The following is a 17,402-nucleotide window of genomic DNA, read 5'->3' as shown; positions in this document are numbered from 1 at the left end:
CTGCCTCCAGAATAATCACATCTACCTGCGAAGTGTGAGTACCTCTGCAAATACACATGGGCATTTCCACTGCTTGCTGTTGCTGCACGCAGAAAGTCTCTGGAAAGTGAGCGTAAGGCCTTCCATATGGAGCCAAAAGGGAAACTTGGGGGTGTTAGTGGAACAAATGTGAATTAGTTATTTTTCAGTCTTCATTCAGCTCTAATTAAAATTAATATCACTTTGGCTCATACTAACACTACTAACAGTGAGGAAATTTGTAGCTAAAACTTCCAGCTTGCTAGGCTTAGATGCTGCTGCACATATGGTTTGTGTGATCACTGACTGTTCCCGATAAAAGCCCATATGGGCTGCGACGAGCATGCAATCAAGGCATTGATGCTGTAGCCTCACTTGTTGTTGTTGTCATTAGCTTATTTCTCAATTTCACTCCACTTCTAACTACAAGGTATTTACTGTCTGTCATCTCTTTTCCCCTTCTGCGTAGTCTCACAGTCATCACAGCACCTCTAGCGACCACGACTCAGGCCATTCAGCAGAGGCTTCCAGAAGAGTCATGCATCATTGCCAGTCTGCTCCCAATATCTCATATTCTTTGCATCAGCAGCACAACCACTGACAAACCTTGCAGTCCTTCAGGAAGCTGAACTACCTGCCAGCAAGTAACCTGAGGAAAAGTTTCTTACCAACTGGTCATTAAGAATGTCTTACATTTAAAAGACAAAATTATGTACAACAGGAAACATTTTTCCTGATCTTTTTTTTAAGTTGATTTATAATAGAAGTATTTTTGTGTTGTTTGTTTATTTATTGGGTTCTACAGTTGTTGCTACTATTGTGTGAAATATTCCCCACCATCACTTCCAAATTATTTTGAAATCTAGTGATTTGAGTTACATCTCCCCAGAGTTTAATCTATTTTAATAAGTTTTAGATGCTTATTTAGTTTCTATAATTTATCTCACTCTTCTCGTAAATCTCTCCTTCCTTGCTTTAGCGTACTCTTTGGAAGACACGTACCCAGAATACATTCAGAACAATTACTGCTGGTGCAAACATAAGAGTTTAAAGGTATTGAATTAGAATCAGTGGGTTTCTGAAATGTAAAGCACATGCAAATGCCAATTCACTTGCCGGAGAACATAGGGTATAGGTAAGAGACTGAAGGAGTGTTGCTTCAGTGGCCATCCATTTTATGTCTGCATGTCTTCTGCAGGTGGCTATCAGAAATTAAATGCACCATCCTCAGTGGGCAGTGTGTACATAACAAACGTGTGACAAATTTGCGAATATCAGAAGTCCATTCTAAGCCAGCACATTTCTGTACCTGCAAATTATCGGTGAATGCCTTTTAGCAGAGTAAACTTATCCATGAGTTAAGTCGTAAGGATTCTTAAACAGACAACTGAGTGACTTAATAGGATGCTATTAACAAAGCAAGAGTGAAAATGAGGAAGATTATTCTCAAATATTTTGCAGTTTATGCAGGATTTGTGACAAACATTTAGCTGTGTATGGTCTGATCTAAACTTCTTTGGATGCGTCTCCAGGTATATAACAAAACAGTTGTTGCATCCTTCTCAGTCTGACAGCTAAACTAGAAGATGAATACAGCCCCTGACCACCAGGGCCTCTCTTCTCCAGGGCTCTGCACCTCTGACACATTTCCCTCAGGCCCTTTGGTTCAAGCTTTCCCTTCTGTCCATTGCAAGTCTGCTCTGGTTGAATTATAAAACATTTTCCACTCAGAGGGGTCTGTTGGTTGTTGTGCTTTCATTATTTTTGTATTTTACACTGGCGGTATCTGAAAACCATACAGAGATTTCATATTTCATTCCCCTGATGGGGCCATTGAGTCAGAAACTCGCATCAGTCTCCTAGAGTTGCCCTTCCTTTCACCAATGCACTTTGAGCTGAAAAGGAAGATTTGGCCACATATTCTGACAGCTTGTATTTTGTTACTTCCTATCCTCTAGTCCTGTATCTTTATTATACTGACTGTAAAAAGGGATAAAAAATAAAATTATGTTAAAGCTTAGTTTATATAACACTAATCTAATAGGAAGCTATTAAAGTACAGTGAAAATAGAAACATACTCTTCAGCCTAAAACTTAATTTCAGCTGAACTTGTGCTCTTTACAACATAAGAGGAGGCACATATTCATTTTGTAAAAATGAGCTTTTTGTTTAAGTTAAACTTACTTATTGGTAGCATTTTCATTATGACTAACGAAAAAGAGAAGTTTTAAGTTTAGATTTTTAAGCAAAAAAATATTCCTATTGATATATTACGGCAAATAATCTTGCCTGAAAAATAATTCACTCTTAAAAAGCAATTAGTAACAGGATTAGTTATCATTCTTCATTATTTTTGTTTTGTTTGCTTTATGACATGCTACTTTTTCAGAAACACTCTTTTGACCTCCTTGTCCCATCTGAGTTAAGCACTTTCTTGGGAGAGAATTGACAACCCAAAAGGTGCTCTAGTTTGTGTTAAGTGTAAATAGCACAAGTGATCTCATGATCAACATGACTTTTAGGTACTAAGATCCCACCATCTACAGTGTTTGTTGATAGCATCTTCCATATAGAAGAAATTCTGCACTTGGAAATACAGCATAAAAGGCCACTTCTGTCACATTACAGCATAAAAGATTAACGGAAATTACATTATTTTTCTACAAAGGAATTTGTAAATAAGAGCATAAACAGAGGCAACAAAGTTAAATAGACTAAACTACAAAACAAAGGCCCTTATAAAGGAAGCAGATATGAAAATGTGTACATAGAGACATATATCTACATACATTAACTTATAGATGTAACTACAGAATAACAGAATGTCCCGAGTGGGAAGGAACCCACAAGGATCATTGAGTCCAACTGCTGGCTCCACAAAGGATCACCCAAAAATCAAACCCTGTGTCTGAAAACATTGTTCAAACACTTCTTGAACTATATTCAATACGGGTGCAAAACCTATAAAAGTTCAAAAAGAAGACCAAATGCTGTACAGTATTTTTACTACAATTTTAAAAGATACTTGGTCCAGAAAGGAAGAAGACATATTGGGTTTGGGAAGAAGGCACGCCTGGTCTTGGGGGAAGGAACAGTCTATGACATGCTTTTAAGGGGTAGCAAAAGATGCAGCGCAAATAAAGATGAACGTATTCATGGTTTCAGTGCCAGTCTTGATGGTGAACCCTCTGCGTTCTCACTGGCACTCATGGTAGCACGCATGGCATGCAAGAGGCAGCTTGTTTTGGAAGACCAGATATACCATACAGCAACACTGCAGATGTTAAAATTAGAAGATTGGAAGGGGCCTCAAGAGAGATTTAAATCAATTTTCCTATGATAAAGCAGCACCAGCTATTCCTGTGTTTTTCCAGACTCCATTAATTCTCCATGTAATCTATTGTACAACTCCTCTATGTTCATCATTAGAAAGTCTTTTCAATGTATAATCATCTGTGCTGCACTTCAAGTTCATTAGGGTGTTGTTCTATATAAATCTATCATAGAGGGTTTTTGGTTTTTTGTTTTTGTTTTTTTCTTTGTTTTTATTTTAAATTTTGTCTATTAAACATAGGTAAATCAGTAAGGGATAAGTCCAGGCAGTTAGCTCAGATGTTTACCAACTCTTCTGCTGATCACTTGTCTTACATGGCCTGATGGGACCCTTTCCTCGTTACAGGGGTTTACAGGGTTGTGGCCTCACTATCCGACTAGAAGAGAATTTCCTACTGCAAGCAGTTGCAAAGCTATCTTCCAAGGCCCACACTGCAAAGAGCAATGCTGGACTGGGAGCAAAAGTGACAAGCTGGAGACACGGCTGTCTCATGGTGTCCTGAAGGCACTCTAGGAAGCACTGGAGCTTGAGGGGTCATGCTAGGAGGCTGCCTTAGCTCTGAAACATCTTAAAACGGAGAGGCTCACAATTAGGAAGGAAGAGAGATTTTTAAGCCACCAGTGAACTCAGTGGGGCTCAGCGCTTTCAATGCAGACAGACTTTCTCTCTTTGTGTTCCCATGAACGGGGTATCTTGACTTTCTAATGCTCAGTAAATGCAGTTACACTCAGAGGCAACTCTTGCCTCCCACAAAAGGCTCTGTTCTGCCAGCTAAATTACCAGACTGTGATGTTTTATAAGCCATGTTTTTCCTCTCTCTTTATGTTGTAACCAATGGGCACTGGACTCCAAGGGATGTTAAGAGCAAGTTTATTGCACACAGTAGGTAAATATTTGTTGTACTCTGTCTCATACTTGCTCTTCTATTATTTTTTCCACAGACGTATTAAAATTGGATTAGTGCTTAATCTTGCTTTTATTTTTTGTCTACTTTGTCTACATAATAGCACAGCATCACTGTCACTTTATGTTTTGAAACACTTTCACACTTGCATAGCTGAAAGGATATTTTGTTTGGTTGAGATCCTAAATTCATGTGGAGCTAGGACAAGAAATGAAGTGCCTGTCCAAAGCAACCTGGTTAGCTTGCAGAGCCAGCACCACAGCTGAAGAAGATTACCCCCAGGCTTCTATGGTGGAAAAATATAAGGCTGTAGCAAACAGACGTGGGCTATAAGCTGCTCACCCCTATTTGTACAGGGAACTTGCAGGGGAAATCTCTTTCACAATAACTGCCAATTAGCCTTCACCCTACTAAAAGGGTCAAAATCAACTACAAGGCACACGTCTCCCTCTTTTTTTTTTTTTTTTTTTTTTTTTTTATCCTGAAGATCTGGTATTCTCAAGTAAAGTTTCAAAATTGTGAAATTTCTTCCCTAAATGCCTGTGGCTCCAAGACAGCTCATGGCAAAACTCCCACACAGCCATACCTACTTCCCATCGGCTACATATCCAAGCCCATAAAATACTTTAACTCTTCCAAACTGTCATAGAAATGTTTAGCACTTGTAGAGCTACTGCACAACTGGCTTTGAAAAAATAGCTAAGAATAATTGTTCTGCAAATTCAAAGAAATAAGTTGTATGTGACAGGTTAAAATTCAAAAAGGGACCGAGGAGTTGTAGAAAAAGAAGCCACAGACCTGGGTCTTTACTTTCCCAATCTTACCGCAAACAGCAAAAAGTTTTTTAATGACATAATCACTGGTGAAGACCTCTGTTTCCCCAGAAAAGGTCTTGACTTCTCTGAATAAATCAGGGTCACTCGAGACTGAGAAAAAACCTGCTGTGGTGACCAGCTCTGTGCACTTTATCACAAGCTGTAGGAATTTCCCATAATTATGCTTTGCAAATAAATTACCATCAACATAACAAACACACAGAGACATTAAATGTGAACAAAGATATTTTTGAGATCTTTGAAGAGGGAGAAAATTTAATTCAATTAGAGTTGCTCAGAAGACAGTCATAAAAGAACTTCCTGTTTAAAAGGATTTTGTCCAGATCTCTTACCAAGACTAATAACAAGTAATAACAGTAATTGGGATTTCTACAGGGCCTTTCACCCAAGGAGCTTAAAGAACAAAAGGGGAATTCCTTTCTAGTTATCCAGAGTTTGTTTTGTTTTATAATCAGGGGCCCAAGAGCAAAGCTCCAGCTCTGAGCCTCTTGGTGGGGGAGAGTGCTGACACTGAGGACACCCATAGGGGATGCTGGAGGGACCATGCCTGAGGCAGATGGGCCCTTATTAGCCCTCTTGCTGCTATATAATCAAAATCCCTCAAGGCTGGTACAGGCAAGCTGGTTTTGCTGGCACAAGCGGTTTAAGTACATCTTGCTAGTTTCTGAACACATCTATTACTCCTATTCTGTAACATGCTAACTTGGTGTGTGTTCATCATTTAACTAAAATTACTATTATTCAGAATGAATGACTCCTTAGCAATCTCACAGCTAATGTAACGTGTTTGCCTACCTTTAAATAGCCTCCCTGGAGATGTAAAATTCCTGTGCTAACAATGCCTCTCATTTTGCTGAAGGGCATTTCATCTAGTCCACTGCCCAGCAGCAACAATCACAAATTGTAAGCATCAAGTTGCAAGCTTTGAATCTAGTAAATAACAGACCAAAACACTAGGTGGATGTCCCGTTTGAAACAGGCATGGAGGCCAGAACATGCCCAGTCTGAAATTAAAGGGCAGGAGAGCAGGACCGGAGAGTAGCACGCAGCTCCATCTCCTTCCTCCATCTCTTTCCAGTAGCCAGACAAATTTCAAGTCTGAGCACACTCATGTGGACTGTTGCCTCTGTTTAAGAGCAAATTAATTACAGGCATATCGGAAATGTGAACAAATTAAATCCCTCTTACTTCACACTCTCTTGCTTTATGTATTTGCATCCTCTGTTTTGAATTTCCTGAGAGAAAATAGGCAATTAAAACTCAATACTTCATGACGCAGACTTTCCTAGTGATCCTGCGTAGCCTTGCTAGAGCTGGCACATGGCTGTGAGAGGGCATATTCCAACCAGGCAGCCAGAAGGTTGTAAAATGATAATTGAAAGGATTAATGGAGAGCACCATATGCTCAGCCTTTGGGTCTGGCCACAAGCAGTACAGGGCATGCAGAGACTTCCAGTACAGTGCGAGGCCAGAAAAGGTAACAGATGCTGATATTTCTAGAAACCAAGAGAATAAAACTTGAATGAAACACAGTAGGTATAAGTAAGACATGGTTTTTGCTTCATGAAGGATGTGAACAGATGAGTAACAGAACGGGTTGGGTTGGAAGGACCTTGAAGACCTAGTCAGACCCTAGTTCCTCCCCCCTGCCATGGGCAGGGACACCTCCCACCAGACCAGGTTGCCCAAAGCCCCATCCAGCCTGGCCTTGAGCACCTTCAGGGATGGGGCATCCACAGCTTCTCTGGGCAGTCTGTGCCAGTGTCCTGGAAGATTTTGCTGCATCGGAGACATTTAATTAGTCCAGCTCTGAGGGGCTGGGGACAAATTCCTCCACCTCAACCATCACTCTGTACAGTCCAGTTTTTACGCTAAAACACTCAGCCTGCGTGCATTTTCCTCTTAAAGTCTTCCCACTGGGGTACCGCTCCCACATGCATGCCGTTTCTGTTATCTGGAAACCACCAATAAAAATGGAGATAAGGTGTTTACTGTCAGTATGTCCTTTTACTCTGGAATAAACTGTTAAATTCTAAAATACCTGAACCCCAAAGAGGAAGCTGCTTTTGTGATAAAGTTTAGTCAAGGTGAGCAACTGAACTCCTCTGAATGCTGAACTCCTCTCGGAGCTCGCAGCCAAGACTGGGAGGCTCTGGGGGAGCCAAAATACAGCACAGGCAGAGCAATGCTTGCTGGCTATATAAGGAACAGATCCACAGGCTTCCCATCTCAGCAGAAGAAAGATGATAACTAATAAGGTGCTATAAATACAGACATGTTTATGGGACGTGTTACATAACGGCTTTCCATGAGCTTCATGCCTCCCCCTTCACTGACACACACCACAAAATGTTTAATCTTATTGTCTCTTTATACTAAAAGGAATCTAATTTTAAAGCCAGAAACTAGGACAATATCTCATGATCTAAAGCTCCAAGTTAGCATTCACATGACCAAAGAGTTTGCTTTTCATTATACTTTATTTTCTATTTGTACCTTACCTATTTTTTCTCCCCAGATATGCATCCACAGCCTTTTCTAGTTTTTAATTTGATGCATAGTGTTGAAAACAGTATTATTTCCACAATTTCAGAATGTACTTGGGAGAGAAAAAAATATTTTGAAGAGTACAGTGATTTGAGGAATACACTAGAAGACTTAAGTACTTTAAGATATTTGGGGTAACAGATGGCATACATTGTCCTTTGCAAATACATGTCAAATAACAAGCCTATGAGGTTGAAGATGTGAACAGCTGCTAAAGAAAGAGGCCAGAAGTTATAGTAGAATAAATTGATAAGTCTTGTCTTACCGTATTGTAAGAAAGACAGTCTGAGTTTGCCTGGTTAACACGAGTAGATGGCACTCAGATCCCCATGTAACCCTGAGGTTGAAAGGAAGTGCAAATAAAGCACCAGTTCATCCCAACCCACCCTATGGAGTACAGTAATTACACAGCTGTCTTGAATGGGTCAAACTGCCATGCTAAATTTCAGGTGATAACATGTACATTTTGAGTGTAAAAGTTTTTGTCATTTTGTTTTTTTTTCCGGAAAGGTGTGGGTTATAATAAATAGATTTGCTACCTCTGGTCTTTAAGGACAGTTTTTCTAAACAGTTTGATTTATAATTGCTTGGTCCTGCGCCGGAAAGGAAGAGAAGGCCAGCCACGTAGGAAATAGCCGACAAAAAGCCCATGCTGTGGGAGTGCATCCCTGGAGTACATGCATGGGAAGGAGCCAGCTTTGTAGCACTACAAGAGGTTCATCTGGCAGCACACCAGGAACATTTTGCTCCCGACTGAGAGTGAGTAAGGGAAGAGGTTGGAAAATACAGCACCTTCACAATATGTCATTTCTCATTGTAACTAAAAGCTGTCATGGCATGAGGGAAGAATGTAGAAAAAAAAAAAAGGAGCAGGAAAGAAAGCATATGGAAAACACAGGAGGAGAAGAGTGTGAAATATGGAGGAAAACAGCAAGGAGAGAATGGGAATGGAGTGGGTGGGTAAATTAAGAGCATATAAATAGTAGAAGAGGAAAAGGAATAGGAAAGGAGAAAAAGCTTGAAGACCAGGCCTTTTTTTCTAGCTCTAATCTAGTAATTAGGCCCGTATGACTAGGTCTTGGTGCCCATAGAGCTTCTGTCAGGAACATATTTAAATCTTGTCAAATCAAACACCTGCTTGAGGCTTGTTTTCATCCGCCCATGCCTCACATTGCCTTCCACGAGACCACACGTTTCAGCATCCCCACAGAAGATGGAGATGGAGTATGTCCCATGCTGGGGCAGGGTCTTAGCTAGGAGGTGACACAGGGATCCGCACCCAGACAGAGCATACTTTATATTATTTCCATTACGAATGATACGGTCTTATCCTTTCAGAGATTTCAAAACTGCTAATTCACGCTACTTCTCCCAGTTTACTATGGAATCATTTTCCCTTTATTTCCACAGGATTATCTTGTTTTCATTTCTTCAGTTGCTGCCATTTCTGCATGTTTTTGTTTTGTTTCTTTTTTTCCCTTCCTATTCTCTCTTTCACAACTTGAAAAACTCACAGCTAAAGGAGTGAGGAGAATTGCTCCTTGATTTCTACTGGAAGCACCAGATGACCTCTCCTCCCTCCCCTTTACTTGGTGTGGCGAGCACTGCGCCCCAGCACTGCTCTGGTCCTGTGGCTGCTCAGGGACTGACCAAGTAAGCAGGGAAATCTGAGCCGGGATCGGCAGAGACACCTGGTATCAGGCTGAAGCACAGAGCCAGAGAGGGAGCAATTCCATTTGGTGATTGCTGTCAAGGTTTCATAATCTGTTTCTGTTTCAATGAGGAATTAAACAATCCCTTTCAAACATTTCTGCGAAACAGAATTGTGGTGAAACATCTGTTTTCTGGCTGAAGATGAAGATACATTTTCTCTCAGTTAGGATACAATCAGGGACCTAGATCCTTCCAATTAAATGTTTTGCTAGTACCTCCATTAAATATTTTTTAAATATTTCAGCTGCTCAAGCAGAGCATATTTGCACATCGATGACAAAAGTGTAGTCAATGAGGGGAGAACAGTGTTGCAGGATGTAAAACTTCACTCTACAGATGAACAGGCAAAGCAGCTGCAGCCTTTAAGAGAGGAATACAAGGCCAGAAGCCTTTGACCTACCGACAGTCAGTACTGGCTATCTCGCTCCTTTATTCCCTTCATTTTTCATTATCGCAGCATTTGCCATGAATTAATCTAGCATTGCCAGTGACAAGAGAGCAAGCTTGGACTGCACCTCACCTTTCCTAAATAGATCTGCTTCCTCTGTTATTAAAAAGCGGAACTAAATAACGCATCTATCTTCTAAAACTCAGGAACTTACTGGCATTAGTGTATCAATGCTATTTGATGATTTCTTGAGCATGCATTTAATGGAGGCTACCTTCTGCAAGGCCACAGGTTACAGTACCATTCCTCAGATTAATTGTTCTTTTGCCATTAACAGCTCCTTCTCTTCCCGATTGTAACACTGTGAAGGACCATGAATTTTTAATGGACCTTTTCTTAAGGTTACTGCTCAGGTATGCTATATATATTAAATACCCAGGAAGTAAAAATAAATAAATAAATAAATCTCTATTGTGTTCATTTTTACAAATAGCCTACTTTAGACCCTCTCAATAAAACATTCAAAGAAAGATGCCATTTATTAATTGTTCATTACAAATAATTGGTTTATGCATGAATAAAGCACATTCCACATGCACCAATTTCTCAGGAAACGTATTGATTTCATATTTCCTTTCTTCAAGCTCTATTTCACAAGGGTTAATTTAATTCGTGGCAGTGAAAATTAAAAGCATTTCAGATTCAAAGAAAAACAGGGCTAGAGAGAAAGAAACAAATTGCATTAAATGCAACCTTTGTCCAAGGTCTTCTGTTGTGACCTGAGCCTGCTCTCTACCAAGCCACTGAAAACACTATGCAGGAGAGAAATCCTAGGTATTAGTGCTCCAACTAGCACCAAATACATGGAGGAAAAAAAAGTTCAGAGGAGGTACAAAAATTTTTCATGCTAAATACTTTTCCACTTAAGTTTCATCTATAGAAGTAATTTGTATTTGCAAAAAGCTTTTTCAAAGGTTATGTTTAGGTAGTCACTGTTAAAATATTGAATATGAACTTGCTTATTTTTAGCAGTGTTTAAAATTAGGTAAAATCAAGTAAAATTAAAAATTTGTGGGATTTTTTATATGCCACCGAAAGGGGATACTGAATTACAGTGAGAGTTATTTTGAAATATTAAAAATGTTGTTGCTAAGGATTAAAATCTACTAACTACTGAGCAGAAGACTCTTGCTTTTCTTGCTTTTTCTTATTGAGGATTCTGAACTTCAAATTTCCACGATGTTTTTCCTATCCTCTCAGCTGTGAAAGTCTTTGGAGTCCAGTAGGGATACTGAAGATAAATACATTGAACTTCAGTATTTCCTCAGAAGTAGAGAACACAGTGTTACAGAAAGTGTTACTCACTTCTGTGAACTGTCAACTCATTCTAGCATAAGTAACTAAACCTTTCCCAGAGAAAAATAGATTTCAAGTCCATTAGCTTGGACTAACTAACCTTGTGTTTTCTTGATGTCAATTCACAGAGTTTGGTTTCAAGAACTGTCTTCCGTGGATCCTTCTCAAAGAGTTGAAATTGGAGTTGCACAGAAAAAAATATCGAAAGTAACATTATCTGATGTATGTGTTTTTTTTTTCTTAGTCTGTTTCCAAACTCTGCTTCACAGAGCTCTTACGGAATCTTTGCAGCATCAGTTGTGTTCACACAGTGCTAGGCAGTTCCTTCTTGCCCTCAGGAGGCATGGAGCCAACAAAAAGAAGAGGGGAAACTGGCAGCAAACAACAAAAAAAAAGAAGCCACGCTCTCTTTTTTCCCCTCCTCTGAAAGGAGAATTTACAACATACGAGTACTTCTTAATGCTACATCTACATGCACACCGCTCCCATTGCTTCACCTTGGACATGAAGCGTGGGAGGTGCCACAGCTGAAAACAGGACAAACCAGCACCTCTAAGATACAGCCTGCAGCATTACTGCAGTTCTGGAGAATTGCACTGCACAAGAACACTGCTGGGGCCTTCGCAGAAAGCACAGTTTCAGTATGAGTTGTGCCGGACACATGACAATCTTGCTGGACTCACAGTAAGATTAAAAAAAGTAGAGTTCAGGGCTTTGCTGCTGGAATCAGAGAGGCACCAGAAGTGGTCCCTTCCCAGCCAGGGCACAGCAGTCACTCACCTGTATCTACCTCTCTCCTCCAACATCACTTGCTGTGACCACAGAACTGACACAACCAGGAGACTCGTCTGCCTTAGGCGGTGTTTACATTATGGTGGCCTAGATTGCAAAATACTCCTTCTCAGAGGAGGGTGTAATAAGCAGAGAGGACATAGTTTGATTTTCACATTTCAGCTCAAGCTTGCTAAGCTCAAAAGGTTTAAAAAACCATAAACATTTCCATAAAGTAGGCAGTATCTTTACAGCTCACTTTCAGAAAAAGATTGTTTCAGAAAGGTTAAGTTTCACATTTGCGTGCAGATCATAGAATCACAGAATGGGTTGGAAGGGACCTTAAAGCCTATCCAGTTCCAACCCCCCTGCCATGGGCAGGGACACCTCCCACCAGACCAGGTTGCCCAAAGCCCCATCCAGCCTGGCCTTGAGCACCTCCAGGGATGGGGCAGCCACAGCCTCCTTGGGCAGCCTGTTCCAGTGCCTCACCACCCTCTGAGTGAAGAATTTCTACTTTGTACCTAATTTTAGTTTAAAACCATTTTAAACCATTTTAGTTTACAACGTCTTAGTATAAAGGTTACTCCATTACTCCTTGTCCACTGCAGGCCCTAGTAAAAAGTCTCTCCCCGTATTTCTTATCAGCCCCCATTTAAGCATTGAAAAGCTGCAATAAGGTCTCCCTGGAGCCTTTTTTAATCCAGGCTGAACAACTCCAGCTCTCTCAGGTGAATGCTCCCAATATTGAAAAGGACAAGCCAAAATTTCCAGGCCTAAGTCCCTAAGCTCATAAAGTAGACTTCAAGCACCTACTCCAGATTTCAAGGATTTGCACATGACTGCTAATGGAGGAGAAGATATTAACGTAACTGTAAGGTGGGTGACTTCTTCGGGTGCTTGAGCATGACCCTGCTCAAGCCTAGGACTCTGGCACAGACAGCAGAATACCCAGGGTCCCACTAAGGGCAAGACGGTGCCATTTATTTTGGCTGTACCAAGTGATGTTCATTAAAGCAAGCTCAAAAGAAAAGAGATAGCCTAAGAGAAGTCAGAAATTAATAACTTCTCAGATCTGGGCTCCAACCAGTTCAAAAAGCTTTTCTGCTGACAGCAGGTTGTTTTCAACACTAAGTATGAAGCATTCATCTTTATCCTTTGAAGCTGTGCCATTCACACCAATATATACACAAGGGTCCTGAAATGGATACTTACTAAAACAAAATGCCTGTTCAAAATGAATACCTTTTTCAACTTCAAACCACATTGTACACAGAAGTTCTTTGGAGCTTTTTAAAGACAAAAGCAAGAAAAATAAAGGCAAGGAAAAAATTTTAAACAATTCTGTCCCTATGCACCAAGCAGTAATGTAAAATAGAAAAGTTATGTCAAAGTGAACCACTAAATGGGTATGCTTTCTGCAAATCAAGCCAATACAAATTTCATAAAACTTTCCCCGTTAGAGGTACAAACCATCTGTTAAAAGAATAACATTCTAGTGCCATAATATTTTCACTGTTCCAACTGAATGTGAAGTTGTGTATTGCATTGAAACAATAATATCAGATATCATAAAAATGTGTTGAGACTCATGACAGCATGATCCCTGAAGGCAGCCTGATGGTGGGAACTGAAATCTTAATTTTGGAAGTACTGCTGAGATGTAGTTTTCTTCCAAGAATTAGGGTACTGGTGCATTAAAGTTTTTTAATAGGCATCTATAAAATTGAATATTACTTTACTATGGTTTCCTAACAAATAATTAATTCTAGCATGTTTTGTTTATATTTGGGAATTTAATTTTCTCATTCAGTTTTTTACATGACATTTAGCGATGGGTTAGCCATGCTAACAATTAAGAATGCTTTGCCCATAAGAAGTAAAATCAGTATTTTTGATTATTTTTCATCATTTATTGTGCTAACACAGACCAGTTTCAAAGCTTCTATCTATTCCCAATCCCTCTTTCTATAACAGAGATAACAAATAACTTTTCAAAGTAAGAATGGTTCTGGAACGTAGTTTATTTGAGCAGAAACTTTTGGCTGTCCTTAATTTATTTGGTTCTGGATCACGCTAACAGCACTACTTTTTGCTCATTAAGGTCTAAATAGCATGTACAAAAATAGCTAAGATAATGTATAAGAAAATGCAAGGTTTTGCAAACAAAACAATATATTTTAATAATTTCTACAATGTTTTATTTTCACATTTCACAGGCAAATTTATGAGTACCTGACAGCAGTAAAAATGACTAATCACAACTGTAGCTGCGATCACGTGAAGCTTCAGGGTATGACCAAGGTCGTAGCAGTAATTTAACAAATGTATAAGTCTGGTTATTTTCTGTCATATAGATATTTGGATCATTAAGATGAAGGAAGTGAATGCCAGGGTTGTGCTAGACATAAAAGTAAAGGTAGAGCATTTACAGGAACCACTCTCTTGCTTTCTCATTTCCAGAGAGGTCACAGAAGTGTACACAAAAGGTATCTATCCTGTGACAAAAACTATCAACTCTTAGGTGTAATCACTTTGTAAAATTCATCATTTATGAAATTCCCCCTGTTCAGACTGCTCAAAGATATACTGTATTATTTTGTTACCAGGATGGATGGTGGCTGTACTCACCTCATTGATTTAACCTTATTTCAGAACTACAGTAGCTTAGGGCCACGATTTGAAAAGAACCTGGTATCCAGCAACTTCCATTAACACTTTCTGTGTTGATCATGTAGGCACTGGAGCTATTCACTTTTAAAAATAAGTTGAAAAAGACTTCACCTTGAATCCTGCTCCAGTTCATTAACATCACAAAGACAACGTATCTAGAGATTTCCCATTACTCACCCTGAAGTTTTCTTCTGCCTGCTGCTGTCATTCCCCATTTGTGCAAGGAGAGAAAAGCCCTTGTTCTCTACCTTAAGGCATCTAGTCATGCTGTGAAGCCTTTTTTTTTTTTTTTTTTTAACCAAGAGAACTCCTGAAAGACATTGCCATGGGAATCAAAGTAGGGCAGCAGATACTTGAAGCTGCATGATAATCAAAAGATGTGCCAAAGCTCCAAATTAAGAGATACACTAGTTTTTCATAAGCAACTGCAGATGATCCTTTATCTTATTAGAACCCAGAGTATTTGCATATGTTTGAATCTTGAATAACTGATTTTGTTGCATTCATTTCTTTTTCAAACCTTTTCTAATTATTTAGACAGCTTTTATAAACTCCATAAATTTCCAAAGAATCGTGTGTAGATATTAACTAAAATACTCTTTAGAAGGAAAGGAAAGAAAAATGTCCAAAAAAGTATGAAATTACTTCACAACTGAGTTTGAAAAGGTGTTACACCATAGTAAGGAATACACTGCAAAAGTAATTTACAGTACTTACTGGGCTCTAAAGATCAATATTTCAAATATGTACATGTGGAGCACTACACATAATAAGCTATCCACTTTCAGAGCAGTGTTATTCTTAGAGTAAGCCAAAGAAAGGTTAATTTCTACTGTTTATACAGGCAGCAATTATAGAACAGATTTAATAAGAGCAGGCTAAGAACAAGTTTGAAAGGGTTTTCATTTCATTTTCAGCTGCTTCTAAAATATCTCGTCACAGTTGCCTAGGTTGTGGTGCTTTATTATGACTTTCTGATTTACCCCTTGAAGAGAAACTTACTAGTTTTGCAAAAAATGCAACAACATGCCAGCTTCTTTCAGGAAGAGAAGACTGTGGAGTGCAAACACTAAGGGAAGCTATGAAAAATACATTTACATTCAGCTGTTCTGTTATGCAAGGTCATATGCACAAAGAACTAGTGATCATGTATCAACTGCAGATCTGCAACAGGAGCAAAAAGAAAAGCACCAAAGGAAAGATTCTTGCATTTGTTAGCTCTGCTTTTAGGTCACCCTCACAGCAAAAACATCCCTAAAACCAGGCATAGCAGCTCAAATGATAATATCCCCACCGCCCCAGTTTCTCTACAGCAGAGTTGTTTTTGCCTGCAGTTCTCCTGTAGGAAAACAATTTGCCATAGATGAAAAAAAAAAAAAAAGCAAAAGATGAAGTTGCTCAGCTATAGCCTGAACATTTGCGCTTAGAGTATACCATTGAAGCTAGGAAGACTTCCTCTGAAATTTGAGTTCAAGCAGCTAAACTGAAGTTTCTTTTTCCATGTCTTAAATTATTTGCTCCCTGTGAGAGTACAGAACCTCACAGGGCTCATTTGGACAAATGCTCAGATTTAAGCCTGAATATGAAGAGCCAGGTGGCTCAGCTGTTTGCATCCATATTCTTGCATCCCCACGTAAATGCAGGCTTCTCTTTCACTCCATATTCAAGCTACAGCAAGAGCCAAAAGAGACTGATTAAACAATCTGGGCTCAAGCAGCCAACTAAATCCCCAAACTATCATCATTGACCTCAAAAGCCAGTTAAATTATTTTTTGTCACCTTCATAAATTATAGGATTTCTATGATACCTAATTCAACAGGAAGAAAAGCATACCTTCTTCACCCACCAAATTTTAAACAGTTTGATAGGTCCTCTTTAGTCCCCTGACACAGAATAACTAGATCTTATACCTACTTCACGTCCAGAGACTTAACAATAAGAATAAAACAAAGATTTCTTTTTTAATTCCCTTCAAATTGAAATTAATTATTCAACCAATGTTCCAATGTTTTTCTAGTTGTTCTCCCTACATATAAATGAAATGCATACACATCCATAGCTATTCAGGCCTCCAGCACAAGTAAGTATCTTCAGACATGCAGATAAATACAGTCTCAAAGACAACTAGAAGGCAGGCCACTAAACCTAACCTTGCCACATTTTTATTTTTATTTTTTTTACCATAGCAGTGCTGAGAGCTAAAAACAGAAATGCAGAAGTCCACATTTCTCTGCAGCAGCAATGCAGCTTTTGTACACTCAGTGCAAGTCTCAGTAACAGGGCTCCCTCCTACCCTCATCTCATCCCTCCCCACGGCCCCTCTGGAGCTACGCCATTCCACAAAGCCACCATTATGGTATAATGCTATACGTTAGTCCATAACAAAAGCTCAAGAGCTTTCGTTTGTTCCCTTGCACGTTTTCTTATTAGGCTAAGTTACATGATAGTTTAATGTAAGCTAATGCAGGGAAACCTCATTATGCAAAGTGTGGGGGGAAGCCAATACAAATATCAAAGCCTAGCAGCTGTTGACGTGTTTTTGATATCTTATTAATGCTTTAGTAAGGTCTCTTGGATAAAGCCTGGAAATCAAACCCACACAACACAACACAACACAAAGGGCTCATAGAGGAGGCACAATGATAGATTTGGATATTGCTTACTGATCTACAGTGAAATTGCCTTCTGGAAGCAAGAAAAGCAAATATCATGAACAGGTATATTAGAAGCACTGTGGTGAAATTTGTTGTTCATCATTGAAGTGATGGGGCTAAGACCTATCAAAGGGACACATGCACTTTAAAACACTTACATGACAAAAGAAAAGCAATCCTTCAGAAAAAAAAAAAAAAGTCTTTCA

At 39.3% G+C, this 17,402-nt stretch overlaps 1 protein-coding gene across 1 annotated transcript in view; it reads right to left on the bottom strand.

The window, feature by feature from the left end:
- Positions 1-14,771, bottom strand: part of RPL7L1 (ribosomal protein L7 like 1) — a 33,419-nt gene extending 18,648 nt beyond the window's left edge. The window contains exon 1 of the mRNA XM_066996651.1: positions 14,719-14,771. Within this exon, the coding sequence (XP_066852752.1) occupies positions 14,719-14,756 (38 nt within the window). The 5' untranslated portion in view covers positions 14,757-14,771. The remainder of the gene's footprint in view (positions 1-14,718) is intronic.
- Positions 14,772-17,402: the final 2,631 nt, after the last annotated feature.

This window comes from Anser cygnoides, chromosome 4 (genome assembly GCF_040182565.1).
Source record: "Anser cygnoides isolate HZ-2024a breed goose chromosome 4, Taihu_goose_T2T_genome, whole genome shotgun sequence".
NCBI lineage: Eukaryota > Metazoa > Chordata > Aves > Anseriformes > Anatidae > Anser > Anser cygnoides.
Note: the sequence above shows the minus strand (reverse complement) of the source record. Positions and strands in the feature narration are given on the sequence as shown.